Here is an 18,636-nt window from a genome sequence, read left to right as displayed (position 1 = left end):
CCCCACCCTTCAAACCGAAACGCCTTACTGCTTCACGGCAGAAATAGGCGAGGTGGTGGTACCTACCCTTGCGGACTCACAGGAGGTGTATTTAATCTACCTCCTAGTATTTAATTACTGGTGGCAATTGGCATTTTGAGGGCACATCAGTCAGATCCACTGAGCGGTTTCCGCAAATCAATATTTAAATTAGCGAGACTTCGAGGTTATTAAGAGAGTTTTAACTATGAATCCGGAAGGCTTTAGAGGAAGAGGTAGACCTAAGAAAAAACGGATGGATTGCGTGAAAGACGATATGTGTAAGAAGGGAGTGAGCGAAGAAATGGTATATGATAGAGTATGGGAGGAGAAATCATGTTGCGACGACCCCAGGTGACTGGGAGAAGGGCAGGATAATGATGATGATTACTTGAGACTTTAACCTCATGTGTCAGTGGGTTTCCGGGTCATGAACGTCGAGGGGGCTGTGAAATATCCAACCACGCCCGTAAATTAGCTCGCTAAGGATATACCTACTATCTAATTAGGTTATTGATAAATGAAACACGAATATTTCTGTAACTTATCGATATAATTGTATTTTCATATTTTCCAGAAACATTAATTCATTAAAAATATACACGGACACCGGCGATAACAATCAAGATACAACAGCTCCTAATTAAAACTAAATGTTTTATTTAAAAAAAAAATACAGGATTTTGTTTTTGTACTTTAGTGTCAACAAAAGAAAGTCACGTAATCTGCGAAGTATCATAGTATTATTACATCTGTTTTTAAAGTATTTTGACGGTAACATCTTTGGGTGGGACATTTAGAACACGAGTTATTACCAAGGCTAAGATTGGAGAAGATTGGCGACAACAAATAGGGCTGTACTTCAGTGCTTTCTTCAACTACTCAGAGCTCCATATGATACAAGATGTAAATATAATTTAAAATTGCGCTAGACTTTTAAGGCATTATTTAGTTCCACCCTATGATCGTGGCCACCGCTAATTACACAATAAAACCACCGTTGCCCAAAAATAGTCTTGTCGGATCCTTCAGATCCGCTTACGGTGCGTTTAGGGTCTTCAAGCACCGGTCACCGTTTTCTTAGAACTATTAGTTCGACTTGGGACCTAGTAGATAGAGACAGCCCACCGAGTTTCTCGTAGGATCTTCTCGGTGGGTCGCGATGTCGATCCGGTGGTAGATTCAGCGAAGCACTGCTCTTGCTAGGGCGAGTGTCAGAAACTCTCTTAAGCCTTCGTCCGGTAACATACCGTCAAACAGAGCGTCAGCGCTCATAGCACTCATAGCGCTGGCGCTCTGTTTGACGGTATGATACCGTAGTAGTACAACACATCTCAGCGTCATAGCGCGGCGTTAGTTTAGCTCTGACGCGCGCGAAGTACGCGTTCTGTTTGACGAAGCCTTAAGTCGAGCAAGTGAGTTCACCTACCGGTCCGCGCGAAGATGAAATAGCCTCTTAGCCCTCATTCGCACGAGCGTTCTAAAAACGTTGCGTTAAAACTGGCGTTGGCGTTTTTATAACGTTCTCGGTGTGACGTAATCGGTAACGCCCAACGCTTAGCGTTCAATATGCAACACTGCGCAATAAAAAGCGTCGCGTTTTAAAAGCGCTGACGTATGAACATAATATAATATATAGGAAATGCATCTGTTCTATTTGAACGCTTTTTTAACGCGCGTTAAAAAAACTCCCGTGCGAATGAGGCCTTAGGCAACGGTTAGGTAGGAAAAAATTTTTTTTATTGGGATACGCAGAGGCAATAGCACAGAGCGGAACTGGTAAATATGACTGCTGATTAGGTGCTATCTACATCTCAGTCAAAAGCATTAGATGTATGGGTATTTGGCTTGCATTAGATGAGTAACCGTCCGAAAAGCTCTTTTGTCTGTCTCTAACACGACCATTAGAAAGAGACAAGAATAACAGCTCTTAGCAATTTCAATGCGTTTAGTTAATTCCAGATTCAATTGTAAGATTGAGCTGTTTTAAGGATTGAACTACTGGTATACTAGGTATAAAGATTTTGATGTCGTATTTCATGGGTAGCTTTAGCAACGTTGATACTAAGGATTTCGTGTCTTCAATTACTCAACTGTACAAAATAAAATAAAAGCAAAATTTTACCGTGATGCCCTTTCGGAATAAAGTTAAAAATCGTTTAAAATGTATATTACACCGCAGTTGCGGTTCCCCTTAACTAAAACAACGTAAATCATAGTAATGCCGCTTACTTTGGATATTATTTTTGTAACAGTAACAACAATTGACAGTTAATTAACACGTAATACTAAAATTTCATTTACTAAGTCAATTATGAACTTAACATAGGGCTTGTTTTATCGTCAAGCCAGTAGGTCTGATTCACAATGATTTCCAAGAGACATTCAGAGATTTATATCGTGAGGGTATTTGTAGAAATCATCATCATTTTTAAAAATGTTCGTTCGAATTATAACTTCGTGTCGTGTTAGTGTAATCTTTCCGAATATGAATATACCTATGATAGCGCTGATCCTGTCTAACGCGTTAGATAGATAGAGATAGATGAGGTTTCGCAGTAAGCAGCAATGTAATACAATGCTATTAGAATAAGCTGAGACGCGGGGTCAACGTCCATTAACAGTCTTTGTGTTACAATGCGGCTTCGCGAAAAACAACAAGAAATATATTAATGTGTTTTGTTAATGATTTTTTGCTATATTAAAAACTGTATCGGTCGCATTACTTTAGCGATAGCGGGCAATAATTGACAATATCATCTAATAATTGTGGCGGTCTGTGCAAAAGTGACCTAACCCACAATTTTTCATATTCGTGCTTATATATATTGTAATTTATTTAAATCCTTATAAATTTTTAAAATAAAACCTATCCATATTTTGACCCCTAGATAACAGATGGCATTGGGATTATTATTTTGCGCGTATTGTTTTTTTGCCTACGTAAAAGTAAATTCGAACTTCATTATCTCCATACTATGACAAGATTAGGGGCCACTTTTGCACTGACAGCCTCAATTGATTCTAGAAACATACGCTTTTATTTTAGACAATTTAAATCAGTTACGTGTGACGATTAAAAGCATTTTTACGATTTTAAGACGAGAAGTTTTGAAAACTGTGATGTAGTCGTAAAAGTGTTTTTAAACCAAAGGGAAAAATTTTTAGAAGTAAAAAAAAAACTGCTTCTTTAAACATTTTTGTCTAATTATAATACTGCAATGTTTTATTGCTCTAGATTATAATTAAAATAGTATATAATATTATATACTGTGATTTACATGATTCAATTATAATAATAACAATTATATGTATGTATTTATATGCATCATTGTATTTACAAATTAAGCGAATCGTATTGCTCTCAGGAATTATCCTATATTTCAATTATAATATATTTTTATATCTAATTACATTCCAAATATACATATACTATAAACTATGTTTAACAGTCGTGATTAAAACTGAACAGAAAAAAAAATTGACAGTGTCTTTGTACACGACTAACGCTTTTGGCAATTTCAACTACCATAATATATATATTTTTTTAATTTCTATACAATATTTTTATTATTAAAGAAATCAGAGCTAAATACACGGATATACACAATGTTTTTGGTGTAGAGAAGTAGGTTGTCTGTTGTCTCACTGGATGCTTATAGAGTGCAGTGCAGTGAACAATGCAAGAAATAATGCAAATCGACCTCTAGAAAGAGACGTTCGGCTAATTTCGGCTTTGTAGAGCGTTGTCCCTTTCGCACGAAATACTAACAGTCGGATATCTATTAAGAGGTGTTAAAACAATTATTGTGAGTTGCTTATTTTGATTCCTTCGGATTCACTATCAGTGCATATATATGTTATTATAGATTGATTCGCGAAGCAGTTGCTCTTGAGTTGTTAGGTCTTCTCCGGGGCGCTCGGGCAGCTGTTAGCAAATCCCACCTGTCCTGGTGAAACTGTAAGGACCAGTAATCCTTCCTTCCTAATTATAAATACTACTGTTACGTAATAAACGCCCATTGGCACTCCAATCGTTAGTTGATTTGTCTAGAGTAACATTATGTAGTTTTTGCTGTGTATTTTGGCTCTGATTTCAATGTCTTTGTGCATTACATTTATTTTAATATAATGAGCTAAGCGTAGCACAGTGCCAAAGTTTTATTAATATAAATATATTTATTTACATTTATTTCAAATACTATATAATAGTACAAAATTTATTTCTATATGTAATCATTTCGAGGACTCGGAGTTTTCAAAGAAAAAAACATCTACATTATAACTGATAGTTTTTGTAGTAATTATCTGGCTTGGTTTTCATTATACTCTGTCAACAATAGATAAAACTATTTTTTAAAGTAGCTAAAATCTTGAATTACCTACTTCAATTCACTGTTAATGCGGAATTACTGAAATTGTTTTGTTATTGTTTGATGACTTTTATAAAATTTCACAATTCGAATATTGAAATATCTATTATAATTGTTAGAACCGTTCGTTTGGCAATGTATTGTGTAATTTTAATTCAATTACACGTTGCAATAACCATTATAGTCCTCGATCAGTGCAATTTACGACTAGAGACTATAAACAATTGTGCTTAATTTAAATAAGAACAAAATTTTCCTATTTTTTTTTTTAATTTAAACATTATACTTTAGTGTAGTTTGATGCGTTCAAAAGTATTTAATTAAAAGTAGGACCGGGATTGAAACAAAAGTGTTTAAATCCTACTAGGACTATGCAATGTCGATCGATTTTTAATAGCCCACGCTGGTATCATTAATACTGTCCATAAGTTGCTAGTAAGCTGTTAATAAGCAAACGCGATTCAACTTGAAGTTACGACTTAAATGACAAATGACTTAAATTTTCTTTCTTATCAAACATGTTCTGTGTTCAAGCGAATGAAATCTGATGAATTAAAAAGAAATGCTTTATTAACTATTAGATCTCGTGTCTACCCTTGTTCATTTATATAAAAAAAGGGAAAATAATCTTGAAGCGCTATCAACCTTTTCAAAGGAACCCTTATCAAATTTTCTCTTAGCGCTTTTCTTTTCGTCCATTTGTAATGTCAGTTTTACTGATTTTTTTTTCAGAATTTGGACTTTATTTTTTTCTCTAGCTCAGGCGTCATACGGTTCGTAAACGCAAATTTTTGAGTCATGTAATAAATCATGTAAAAAGATCGAGTTCACTAACGCGATGTTAATTATTTGTGCATTTTATTTGAACGCATCAGTAGTGATAGATTTACTTAACCTTATCATTTTCCTATTAGTTTGATGGTAAGAAAAATGTATTATTTACTTACAAAATTATTAGGTGCTATCATTAGGGTCGGTAGGTTACCGCTATGCAACATTAGTAGGATTGGAATGAAAATCGGACATTTGAACCTCGACTTCTGAAGAGGTCGCACGTGTTTACGCCGATTTAACTGGTTAGCTTTTATCATATTAATATTCAGTTATATATAAAATTTATTTAATAATAATTAAATAATTGCGACTACCAAAACAAATAAAAATAATCAATATGATTATTAAAAATCCCAGAAAAAATTACGACGCATTTATCACAAAAACAAAAAAATCAGATCTAAATTGCAATGCTTTGCGGCGCGATATGGCACACGAAAAATACTAAATTAATTACAACGAGACCGCCAAACTGTTTCGATTATTTACTGCAAAATCTCTCCATTGCTTTTCAAAATGCCACAAAACATCACCAATCAAAAATTAACCAACTAAATAAAACTACCGCCATTTTCATTCGTTACACAAACGTCACTTCTAATGTCACTATTTTTTTTTTAATTCACGGAACCGTCGGGGAAGGATTCAGTCGGAACAAGTCTTGCAGCATTGCTCCTTATATCTCTTCAAGGCGCACATGTTCATTGCCCTGACGTTCTCGCAGAATCGCGACGTGTCCCTGCACACGCCATCTAGTGGTCGAGATTATAAATTAAGTCATTATCAAATCAATTTTTTTTTAATCCTAATCTGATGGTCTCGAGAGACCTTATCAGCGTAACCTTAACTAGTAGGTGAGCTCACGGGCCTCAAGCCTGGCGATGTTGCTAACACGAACCCTGGAAAGAGGCGTGCTTCGCAGAATCTACCGTCGGATCGGAAACACGACCCACTACGGCAGCTACCTAGATGGATTCAAAGTGAAATGTGAAGTTCAAAGTCGGTCTGCATTTTTGGTATAAACTGGAATATTGTTTTATTTAAACAGATGAGTTTACGACGTGAATGTTAGTCACCTCCTTGAGATATGAGGTTGAAGTTTAAATTTTATCGTGTAAGCTGTTTTATCGTTCATTGTGCTTAGTGCGAGTTTCTTAACGTTCTCGATAGCGTAAAAGTTAAGCCGATTTTGTATGCAGTTAGAACAGCGCCCCTAGCGGTGAACGTACGCAAACGATTCCTTTCCATCCAAATATGAGCTAACTTTTACGCTATCGAGAACGTTAAAAAACTCGCACTAAGCACACAGGTCGGACAATGAGTGCACGCGCATGTTCGCGTCACTTTTATTTAGAGTTTAGTGATTAGGAAAACTTTTGATGCGGCAATTTTGTGTTTCGTCAAATTTCTGAAGTGTGTTGCCAAATTTTACAATTCAAATTCTAAATATTCTATTTTAAGTAGTGTATTATAAGGTTTTACATTAACAGCTCTTAGGTATATCTTTTTCTTTGAGTGCCGTTAATTTGCCGTTTCACTGGTGGTAGGACCTCTTGTGAGTCCGCACGGGTAGGTACCACCACTCCGCCTATTTCCGCCGTGAAGCAGTAATGCGTTTCGTTTCGAAGGGTGGGGTAGCCGTTGTAACTATACTGAGACCTTAGAACTTATATCTCGAGGTGGGTGGCGCATTTACGTTGTAGATGTCTATGGGCTCCAGTAACCACTTAACACCAGGTGGGCTGTGAGCTCGTCCATCCATCTAAGCAATAAAAAATAAAAATAAATTTTTTTAAATCGTTCAAAGTGTATTGGAATGAAAGTTTGAGAATCACTGAATTCTTAAGAATAATTCAAACGAATATTTTGTTAACCAAACGATTTATTTTCGTTCTCATTTTAAAAGTCTATTAACTATATACAGACTTCACATATTTACTAACACTAAATTCCGCTTACCTTTAAGTAGACTGAAGATATTTTAGTAAAATCACTAAAATTGGTGGACATAATTTTCCTTTGGAGAAGAAAATAAGTACACACTTGGTGAGTAGATTTATATTCAAAATTCGAAACTGACCATTGCTTACACAGTGCTGTAGAGGACAGTCTCTCAACACTGCCGGTCGGCGTAGGTCACGGCAAGCGACGCCAGCGCCCCGCGCCCCTCTATCTCCTGGTGCCCCCCGCGCGCCCATCCCGCCCCCCGTACGCCACACACAGCGCAGGGTGCGGTGTTGTCTGCCACGACTACCGCATTCACCCTTACACTGTGACAGCAGACGTAATAAAGTAGTTTTCTTTGACAAATGAAATAATAATAAAGGCCCCAGTTTAGGATTCCCTGTGTTATCAGAAGGTTGCGATCGAAGGACGATCTCACAGCCCACCTGGTGTTAAGTGGTTACCGAAGCCCATAGACATCTACAACGCAAATGCGCCACCCACCTTGAGATATAGGTTCTCAGGTCTCAAGTATAATTACAACGGCTGCCCCACTCTTCAAACCGAAACGCATTACTGCTTCACGACAGAAATAGGCAGGGTGGTGGTACCCATCCGCGCGGACTCACAAGAGGTCCTACCACCAGTAATTACGCAAATTATAATTTTGCAGGTTTCATTATTATTACACGATGTTATTCCTTCACCGTGGAAATCAATCGTAAACATTTGTTGAGTACGTATTTCATTAGAAAAATTGGTACCCGCCTGAGATTCTAACACCGGTGCGTCGCTCAACACGAATACATCGGACGTCTTATCCGTTAGGCCACGACGACTTCAAATTAAATTCTATGGTCTCAAGTATAGTTACAACGGCTGCCCCACCCTTCAAACCGAAACGCATTACTGCTTCACGGCAGATATAGGCGGGGTGGTGGTACCTACCTACCTACCTTTAAATGAAGAAATGATTTGTACCTTAGTCCAAGGACCCACGTCCCAAGTCGCCGTGCATGGCTTTCCGTCCTTTCTAATCTTCTCGGGTTTCGTTGTGAAGTCACATGAGGATTGCGGCAAGACGCTTCCATTGTCAGCAGTGCAATCAACTCGACGCCGAATTATAGCTAAAACATTGTACTCTAATATAAACGGGTTTTGGGCTTATCAAGGCTTTTCAGCAAGTCACAGAAGTTAGAGAGAGATAAAGAGAGAGAGAAGAGAGAACATACTTTATTGCACACCAAAACACAATTAACATCAGAAAACAGTCAACAACCAGATACGTTTGTACAATAGGCGGTCTTATCGCTAAAAGCGATCTCTTCCAGATAAACTTTTGATTACCCGAAATTCTGGACAGATAAAGATACAGCAGGTATGTGGCTTTGTACTATTAACAACACATTATTAAAGAAAATAGATACTTAAATACATAAAATAATACATAATAGTCTATTACGCATCGAGGGCGAGGGTGACAATCGCGGGTGGGGATGTCCTACTTTTCTGCCTAGGTGCTTATACAATTTCTTTTCAACCGGGATGAAAAGTTCTTATAATATGTACTCTTTTATACAAAGAAGGGGAAGGGAAAAAGTCGTCGTGGCCTAAACGATAAGACGTTCGGTGCATTCGTGTTGAAGTGATGCACCGGTGTTCGAATCCCGCAGGCGGGTACCAATTTTTCTTATGAAATACGTACTCAAAAAATGTTCACGATTGACTTCCACGGTGAAGGAATAACATCGTGTAATAAAAGTGAAACCCGCAAAATTATAATTTGCGTAATTATTGGTGATAGGACTCTTGTGAGTCCGCGCGGCTAGGTACCACCGCCCTGCCTATTTCTGCCGTGAAGCAGTAATGCGTTTCGGTTTGAAGGGTGGGGCAGCCGTTGTAACTATACTAAGACCTCAGAACTTATATTTCAAGGTGGGTGACGCATTTACTTTGTAGATGGCTATGGGCTCCAGTAACCACTTAACACCAGGTGGGCTGTGAGCTCGTCCACCCATCTAAACAATAAAAAAAAGGGAAATAATTATTAGACTATAACTGGCACAAATATTAGCATTTATTAAAGATAGATTTAGCAGTATTTTTGAATTGACTGTATCGCTTCTCGTACAATTGTCTGGATTTTGCTGGAAGTATGTAGTTTATTAGTAATTCCTTCTAGTTCTAATTTTTTTATAATATCTTCTCCGTCTAAATCACTATCACTCGAGTTATTTGAATCCATTTTTTATTATAATTGTATGTTACGAAAAAAAAAAACCAATTCTTGATCAAGCTTCCATTAACATAAAGATATAAACATGCAGTTTTTAGGTTACCGGGAAATAAAGAAAGGTACGCGTATGCGCATATTTGCAGTTTCACCGGGAGAGAATCGGGTACTTTTGTCCCGCGTGCCAGGGACTAAAAGCGAACTTTTCATCCCGGGGGGGAAAAATACATGAAATAAAATAAAATACATAAAAGTTACTCAATGATTACCAGTTCCACTCCTGAGGCATCTACGTGATGACCACCGCGAAGTTTTCCAATTGGCACAATTGTCTCCGCCACACTCGAGCACCACCTTCGGAGGGATCAAACCTCTGGATAGGCATTCTTCTGTTTCGACCGTTGTCGTTTGATTCACTGTTTTATGCTGTTAGGTGGAATGGAAGGGTGAAATTGGTAGATTTGGGAGCTAATTAAGCTAATATTTGAAATAATAGCGACGAGTGAAAGCCTATTTGGGTTAAAGGACATTTTTGCAATTTTGCAGACAGAGCCATGGAAGGTTTAAAGTTTGGAAAAAATTGCATAACAAAAAACATCTTCAGCTATTTGAATGCGGTAAGCTTAATTGAAGTTCAACTATCACCGTACTGTTGATACTAACACCAAATTTTAATAAAGCGGACCTTTAATTACATAGATAAATGTCGCTTAAGCTAAATAACCTATTATCCCTAGACATATTATGAAATCATCAAAATCTTGGGTTAATACCACCATATTAACCCGAGATATTAATATTTTGATACCTGGCACATGGCTCCTCTAACTTGGTGACCGATTTGCCCACATACAGCATTGCAAGGAGACCAGTCCGTTGTCTTCCAAGCGTATTCCATTATGTCCGAAGCTGTGGTAATTCTGTCAAAGAATATTGATAAGTATTCAAAATATTTAATAGCAACAATAGCAATAGCAATATTTAATAGCAATAATTCAAACGACAGTTACTTCAGCTTAATTAAATGATTGTTACTACTAGAAGTTATTGTTCATAGAGATCAGAATACATAGTCCATCTGGTGTTTGATTACGGCAGCACGCCACCATTGTGGTGTGAGCTTGATTTTAAATGTAAGCGTTAACACGATACGCAAAATTTTGCAAATTTTTTGACAGACATGATTCAATTGGCGTGAGCCCACAATACACATAGTGATTGATATATTAAAGAACGATTGGTGAAAGAGACGGAAGAGCGTGGTATGGACATGTCATGCATTGAAAGGAGATTCATGTGACTAGGACATATATGGAAATGGTAGTGCAAGGCAGAGGGGGAAGAGGTCGACCGACGAAGACATGGATGGAGCGTGTGAATGACGATATGAGACAGAGAGGAGTGAGTGTTGAGATGACGGCTGATAGAGGAGAATGGAATAGAAAAATTAGCTGTGCCGACCCCACCTCGTGGGATAAGGCGGAGACAAAGAAGAAGTAGTATTAAGCCCTGTGGGATTTACTTTCAGATGTCCAAGGCATCCCGTAACTATATTTGCTTACATCAGCTGGATGTGTTCATTTATGTAAGCAATCGACAAAAAACTTCTTACAAGGATTGTTTCTATTGTTACCTCGTTTCAGTAGTAGGTTCAACTTCAAGAAGATTTTCTTTTAAATTCAAATCGTTTTCTTTATACGTCTGCTTAGCGTAATCTTCGTTCACGATTATGATATCAGAATCGTCATCTTCGGGGAATACGATCTGTTTGTCCTCGTAATTTAAAATTCGATTCGTTTGCGAACCGTAGTTCTGGTACATCAGTATCGGATCGACGGTCCGTTGCCCTCGCGAGTTGCCTACGGTCTGAAAATTCCAAAACATCTGCAAATATCAATTATAGATGTTCTCGAAAAAAATCATACAATATGATATCCGAAACCGGAGCGAATTCTCTAAACTTAATTATCCATACGTTATTAGGTAACTGAAATAATGAATTCGGTTGATAATGATAGTAAAAGAAAATGAAATAATGAAGTCAAATCATTAAAAGAATATGATAAGGAATCCTCTAAAAATTATCCATTCGTTATTAGGTAACTGAAATAATGAATTCGGTTGATGATAGAAAATGAAATAATGAAGTATCTAACAATAAAAAAACGTGTTATGGTAAATAAAAGTTATTCTCCACAAAATGCTGTGAAGGTTAATATGGTAACGTGATTAATTGGTGAAAAAAAGATTGCTAATATGCTATTTCATCGAATATCAATAGAATAATATAATAATAAACCACAGAGTGGTGCTTGAGATGACAGGTATAAGGTTTCCGTCTTCTACACCTATGGATTGGTGTGTAGTTTCTTTTGCTTGGGGTCCGGGCTCATGAAGGATATACAGTGCAACTTCGATATAACAAATCGGAAGGGAACTAGTAAATATTCGTTATATCAAGTAATTCGGTAAACTGAGGTTTGTTATATTAAGGATAGTTTGGTCTGCCATTTGTTATAAGGATTAAAAAAAATAGTTTTATTCACTTCAACTTTGCGTCTTGTTATAGCGGACAACTTCTACTAATAAACGATAACACATTTTTATCAAACTACTGTATGAATGTTCTATTTAAAAACAGTTAGGTAGGCAACAATTTTTCTCAAACCTGTCGAGTCTGATTCGCATGCTATGGAATTAAGGGTCATTGGTGAACGTAATATAAAGGTTTTGGGTTGACAAAATTCGTTAATTAGAGGTATTTACACTTTTTTTTTATAGTTGAAAATTCGTTATAAAGAGGTTGTTCGCAAGACATCTTCGCAACGTAAAGGTATTTTTACATTGACTCTTATGGACAATAAAAAAAAAAGAAACTAAGGGATAACGAAGAATTTGTTACATTGAGGACGTCGTTGTATTGAGGTTCGTTATATTAAGGTTGCACTGTATTATGTTTTTTTCTAGCAACCCAATACCTCTAATGTCGAGATACCTTGCAAAATGATACAAATTCTTTCAACCACACAAGTTACCAAGTAAAATAATGGTCTGAGAAATGAATATTCAGCTTAATTTGTCTGTAGTGACGCCTCTTGTCATTCTAAATACTGCCACTATGACATATTCACTCTTTATCTTAATGCTTTATTCAAATTTTTGAGTTTATGATGAAAACTCACTTAATTCTTAGTGAATATCTGTGACCTTGCTCGTTCACGAAGCCCGCTATAGAAAGCAGAGTATTAAATACACTTGACATTGGCGAGATCTAAAAGGAAACGCCATAAACCTAAGAGATAGACAGATAGATAGATGAAATAGCATTCACATACTGATTAATACAACACCTTTAAGCAACTGCTTAAAAAACACCGAAACGAGCTAATCTCAACAGCATAAGTTACCGTTAATGATGAGAAGAACTTGTCATGCCAAGATGCACACCGATACCAATTAATTAGGGCCTCGTTTTTGCCTTAAGTTTTAGTTGTTTTGTCACTGCATTGATATTTAATTTTGTGCCAGGTTTTTATTCGTTAGTAAATCATAATTGTGGTATGTACAGCATTATGCTATTCAGTTGGTAGGCCGCAGAGTAACTCACTCATGGTTGGCACTCGCGAAGCACAGTACAACCATCACCATAGGTTGGCCACTAGTCATTACTACTACTATCTATTACAAACGACCGAAGAAGACATGGATGGAGTGTGTGAATGACGATATCAGAGGGAGAGGAGTGAGTGTTGAGATGACGGCTGATTGAAGAGAATGGAATAGAAAAATTCGCTGTGCTGACCCAACCTAGTGGCATTAGGTGGAGAAAAAGAGAGATCTATTACAAACGCTCTTTGTACTTCTTCTTCTGTGACTCTCCGTTGGTTGTCAAGAATCCTGTCTATATGTGACACTGCGTTTTTTTTTTCTAAATTAAATATTGCCTATATTTTACGTAATATATTATATGTATGTAAGTACGTAATTTATGTTTGGTGATACCGAAATTATCCGTATTTTAGCACTCAACAAAAAAAAACTATCCTTTTGTGTTCTAGATATAATATTATTACTGCACGCGAGACAAGCTAGGAAACGATATCTTCGAAATCCAAAACTTCGAGAAATACTATTGTTACGCTATCAACTGTGATAATCCAGATCGTTTTTTTCAGCTAATTTGATTAAAGCGTACTCATAATAACCGTGAGCGCATTTAGCTTTATAAAAACCAGTGACAAAACCATCGAACGCCAAAACGTAAGGCAAACAAGGCACTCCAAAACCTCTATTTCGGTAACTCCTCACCTGAAGCTGCATGACTATGTAATGGAGGCATGGCAGAAGCCTGCCGGCACTGCTACGTTTGGGCGGTAGCATCCGTGAAGACACAGCACTTTCCTTCAATTTGTAATGTCCGAAAGCAGCGTGCGATTTTTAATAACTCATTAAGTAAATAGTTAAATTTTTGGTGCATAAAAATCTTTGAACTATCGATGTATTGCGATGAATATTATAGAGGATTCAGTAATTTGTAACATACTTTAATAAGGACGGTGTTTCTGTATTTTGTATATTGAAGTGATAACTTCTTATGAGATAGTATGGCGCTTCGTTCACGTCATTTCGAATCCTCCCGATCCCCTAACGGTGCTTTTAGGTACCCCAAGCACCGGTCATCGTTCTCGTCGAACCCGTCGCTTGCGACGAAGAGCTCGACGAGTATATTAACCCACAGACACAGCCCACCGAGTTTCTCGCCGGATCTTCTCAGTGGGTCGCGTTTCCGATCCGGTGGTAGATTCTGCGAAGCACGGCCCTTGCTAGGGTTCGTGTTAGCAGCGTCGTCAGGTTTGAGCCCCGTGAGCTCACCTACTAGTTAAGGTTACGCAGAAATAGCTTCCCAAGGCTTTCAGCTTAGGTAGGAAAAAAAAGCTTCGTTACGTAACGCGTTACGGCGCCAGTATGTCTGTCTTCCCTTTCTCTCACGCATACGTCAGCGGCATTAAGAGCGTGTTTAACTCCTAACTGTTTATATATATTCTTTTCAAGTTCTGTTACAACTATCCTTACATTAATATACATAAATGTTAAGTAATAACCTAAGCTTTTCACATGTTAAACAGTCTCAATATTAAATAGTTCAATTTAGATTAGTTTTAGTTATCACTTCTATCGGGCGTCCCAAGACACCATATCCAATGACCATAACCATATCAAATAGTTAATACGATATTCGATTCTTTAAGAGATTAGGCCATAAATAGATCAAACACGACACTTTAAAAATTATAGTTAAAAACTTATACAACTTGTGTCTTTATCTCTTAGAGTTCTGGACAATCATGTTCGGAGATGAACAATTAAACACGAAGTTGGTAGTGTTCTTTAGGTCTTACAGCGACTAACTCTGTTAATTACTCAGCCAATTTATTTTAAGCATCAACGAAAAGTTTGAAATTAATACAGATTTAGTTAACACAATTCCTACATTCGAATTCATCACAGAATTTTATGTTTCCATTAAAAGTCTACACAATTGTACGAACGCGCATTAAATTTACAATCCATTTTATGTCATTCATAAAGTTTGTTATTGCTTGTATAGAGAAACGTAAGCTTTGTAGTAGGGGGAGTGTATTATTTATTTCAGCGACGTTCTCCAGTGTCTGTACTGCTGGATATACTGAATCAAAGCAATCATCATTATCCTGCCCTTCTCCCAGTCACCTGGGGTCGGCGCAACATGTTTTCTCCTTCCATACTCTTCTATCATATACCATTTCTTCGCTCACTCCCCTCCTATCCATATCGTCTTTCACATAATCCATCCATTTCTTCTTAGGTCTACCTCTTCCTCTAAATCCTTCCACATTCGTAGTTAACACTCTCTTAACAACCTCATTTTCATTTCGTCTCATCACATGTCCATACCATCCCAAACGTGCACTCCTCAGCTTCTCTGTCACAGGTGCCACTTTCAGACTTCCTCTAACTGAATCAAAGCAATGAATAATATTATAAAACAGCTAATTTCGAAAACTATATAAAGTTTCCTAAGTCAAGATCATCATCATTGGTAGCTACTTAATATTTATTTCGTTTATCTTATCATTATGTTCCTTCGTGCCCAAACACTGATTGATTGATTGAAAATTTTGTATTGCACATAAATATTTCGTTAATAAATAGTGTAGTTATAGGGGAGTTCATAGAGGTATGGTAATGGGTTGTTATTTCTGTTTTATTGTTTTAGATAGAATTTATGAGAACTGTAATTAGGAACAAGTTTGTTTTCAATCATAAATTATGACCCAATTAATTTAACTTTGAATAGCCAGTTGATTTATCAAATGTTGATTTATAAAACGCTAAATGCGTTTTAGAATAGGTAGATCTGGTGTTAAATAGAGGAAGCATGATTATTGTAAAGTCGAACCATCTCGTCTAAATTAAATTCTACATCTATTTTTTTTTGTTTTTGCTAAGGTGGATGGATGAGCTCACACGGTGCGCCTAGTGTTAAATGGCTACCGGAGCCCATAGACATCATCAACCTAAATATCGCCATCCACCTTGAGTCAAGAGTTCTAAAATCTCCGTTTTTACAGTACAAACGCTGCCTCACCCTTGAAACCGAAACGCATTACTGCTTCACGGCAGAAATAGGCTGGGTGGTGGTACCTACCTATCTACGTGTTATTTCACAAGATGTTCTACCACCAGAAATTACGCAAATTATAAAAAGCTGACTTGAGTAGAGGTCACAATATCGGATCTCTAACAAAAACAGAAACTTCCTATTTATTTCAGTAGATTCGATTCATTGAAGTACGAATAAAAATTGTCTAAATTTACAACTCAATCAAATGTATCACTGAACTATAAAATTTAACCGTTTTAATGTAAAAATATATAACTAAATACAAAACAAAACACCGTCCTTTCGATCTTTCGTTTGAAACATATTGCTCTAAGAAAGAATACTATTTACTTACTACGATCTATTTTTTAACTTAGACTTTTTATTGTTTATATAATTATTTAGTGCTTTCATTACTTCATACATTTCCTCATAAAACGCTGATTTATATACACCAAAAACATTAAATTTTAAATTGTAATCACTTGTTTCACTCACCTCATTTTCGTCGTAAATATCTCTGGCTTGGGGATTGAAGCTGGGCGTTGCTTTTGTAGTAGCCGTTTGACTGTATAATGTTTCTCTTACTTTATCTGTTTTACCTGCTAGACAATATTTAAATTTAAAATTAAATGTAACACAAGATTTGTTTACGTCCCGACAGAATTCATCTATCTATATTTTTTTATGTAGCTGAAATATACTCGTGGACTTAAGTAAAAAAAAACCCGCAAAATTATAATTTGCGTAATTACTGGTGGTAGGACCTCTTGTCAGTCCGCGCGGGTAGGTACCACCACCCTTCCTATTTCTGCCGTGAAGCAGCAATGCGTTTCGGTTTGAAGGGTGGGGCAGCCGTTGTAACTATACTGAGATCTTATAACTTATATATCAAGGTGGGTGGCGCATTTACGTTGTATATGTCTATGGGCTCCAGTAACCACTTAACACCAGGTGGGCTGTAAGCTCGTCCACTCATCTAAGCAATAAATAAATAAAAACTTCGAAGAACCATTAGTGTATTAAATATGAAAATTTGCATTTTATAAATTCAATGCCTTGAGAATGAAGTGTTCGCTGCAGTAAGGCACGTCCTATTATTTTTAAACATAATAGACCACCGTTTAAATCTTTGTACTTAAATAGGTACAAAGAAGTATTTATGATTTGAAAAATACGATATTGTACATCATAATATAAAGCTTTCTGCCCGTAGCTTCGCTCGATTGGGCTATACTTTACATCACGTGGGCGGATACCCGTGTTCAATAGTGGGCTGAAAGGTAGCCTATATTATTTCGCAGGCCCCAATCTATTTCCGTACAGAATTTCGTCAAAATTGGTTCTCGGATTTGGTTATGAAAATGTACAGAGCTACTATCGTATTTATAATTTTTTTATGGATTAAGTAAGATATATTGTAAGCCCGTGGTATGTAACACCATCGTGCCTAATTCAGTCAGTCATGCGTTCCATCTTGAAGGGTGGGCAGTGGTTATGTAATGTCATTGAGATAGTCAATGGCTTGAGGTGGGTGACGGTGTTTACGTTCTATGGGTTCCGGCAACCACTTAACACCAGGCGGGCCGTCTACTTGTCTAAGTAATAAAAAACATACTATTTCATTTTAAATCGTCGTCGTCAATAAGTCGTCGTGGCCTAAAAGGATAAGACGTCCGGTGCATTCGTATCTAGCGATGCAGCGGTGTTCGAATCCCGCAGGCGGGTACCAATTTTCCTAATGAAATACGTACTTAATAAATGTTCACGATTAACTTCCACAGTAAAGGAATAACATCGTGTAATCAAAATCAAACCCGCAAAATTATAATCTGCGTAATTACTGATGGTAGGACCTCTTGTGAGTCCGCACGGGTAGATACCACCATTTTTTTACAGCGAAGCAGTAATGCGTTTCGGTTTGAAGAGTGGGCCGCCGTTGAAACTATATCGAGACCTTAGGACTTATATCTGAAGGTGAGTAGCGCACTTACGTTGTAGTTGTCTATGGACTCCATTAACCACTTAACAGCAGGTGGGCTGTGAGCTCGTTCACTCATCTAAGCAATAAAAAAAATTCTTTTACTTTACTTATATACAGAGCCATTGAAAAACCCGTACAAAATTGAAATGTCCCTTCGTGCTAACTATTACTCACTTTTCTGGCGGTTCTTGTAATTTTTTCTTTGGTCTCCAGGTCGTTGTTCGTGAGACTGATCATCTGAAGCTCCACCGGTCATGGCTCTGTATCTGCCATCCGCTCTGCTGTTAGTATATTGGAAAAGTGTTGAGTATATAAGACATACGTGTTGAATAAGCCTTAGATAACACTCTTCAAAATACATAACAGACAATAAATAAATATCATCATCATTACCCTGCCCTTCTCCCAGTCACCTGGGGTCGGCGCAACATGTTTTCTCCTTCCATACTCTTCTATCATATACCATTTCTTCGTTCACTCCCCTCTTACCCATATCGTCTTTCACGCAATCCATCCATTTCTTTTTAGGTCTACCTCTTCCTCTATATCCTTCCACATTCATAGTTAACATTCTCTTACCAACATCATTTTCATTTTATCTCGTCAC

The 18,636-nt window shown here is 37.1% G+C and overlaps 1 protein-coding gene across 2 annotated transcripts in view; it reads right to left on the bottom strand.

Moving 5' to 3' along the window:
• Positions 1 to 552: 552 nt before the first annotated feature.
• The window catches only part of LOC101740303 (protein madd-4), a 411,429-nt gene continuing 393,345 nt past the window's right edge, over positions 553 to 18,636 (bottom strand). The window contains exons 23-31 of one of the 2 annotated variants that reach the window (XM_021352889.2): positions 18,204 to 18,310; positions 16,544 to 16,650; positions 13,711 to 13,803; positions 11,036 to 11,286; positions 10,211 to 10,322; positions 9,672 to 9,828; positions 8,151 to 8,296; positions 7,306 to 7,495; positions 553 to 5,977 (exon numbers count right to left, since the gene is read on the bottom strand). In XM_021352889.2, the coding sequence (XP_021208564.1) occupies positions 5,871 to 5,977; positions 7,306 to 7,495; positions 8,151 to 8,296; positions 9,672 to 9,828; positions 10,211 to 10,322; positions 11,036 to 11,286; positions 13,711 to 13,803; positions 16,544 to 16,650; positions 18,204 to 18,310 (1,270 nt within the window). In that variant the 3' untranslated portion in view covers positions 553 to 5,870. The remainder of the gene's footprint in view (positions 5,978 to 7,305; positions 7,496 to 8,150; positions 8,297 to 9,671; positions 9,829 to 10,210; positions 10,323 to 11,035; positions 11,287 to 13,710; positions 13,804 to 16,543; positions 16,651 to 18,203; positions 18,311 to 18,636) is intronic. The other variant, XM_062676723.1, reaches the window with a different exon arrangement.

The sequence above is a fragment of the Bombyx mori genome, chromosome 28 (assembly GCF_030269925.1).
Source record: "Bombyx mori chromosome 28, ASM3026992v2".
Lineage (NCBI taxonomy): Eukaryota > Metazoa > Arthropoda > Insecta > Lepidoptera > Bombycidae > Bombyx > Bombyx mori.
This window is presented reverse-complemented; position numbering and strand designations above follow the sequence as displayed.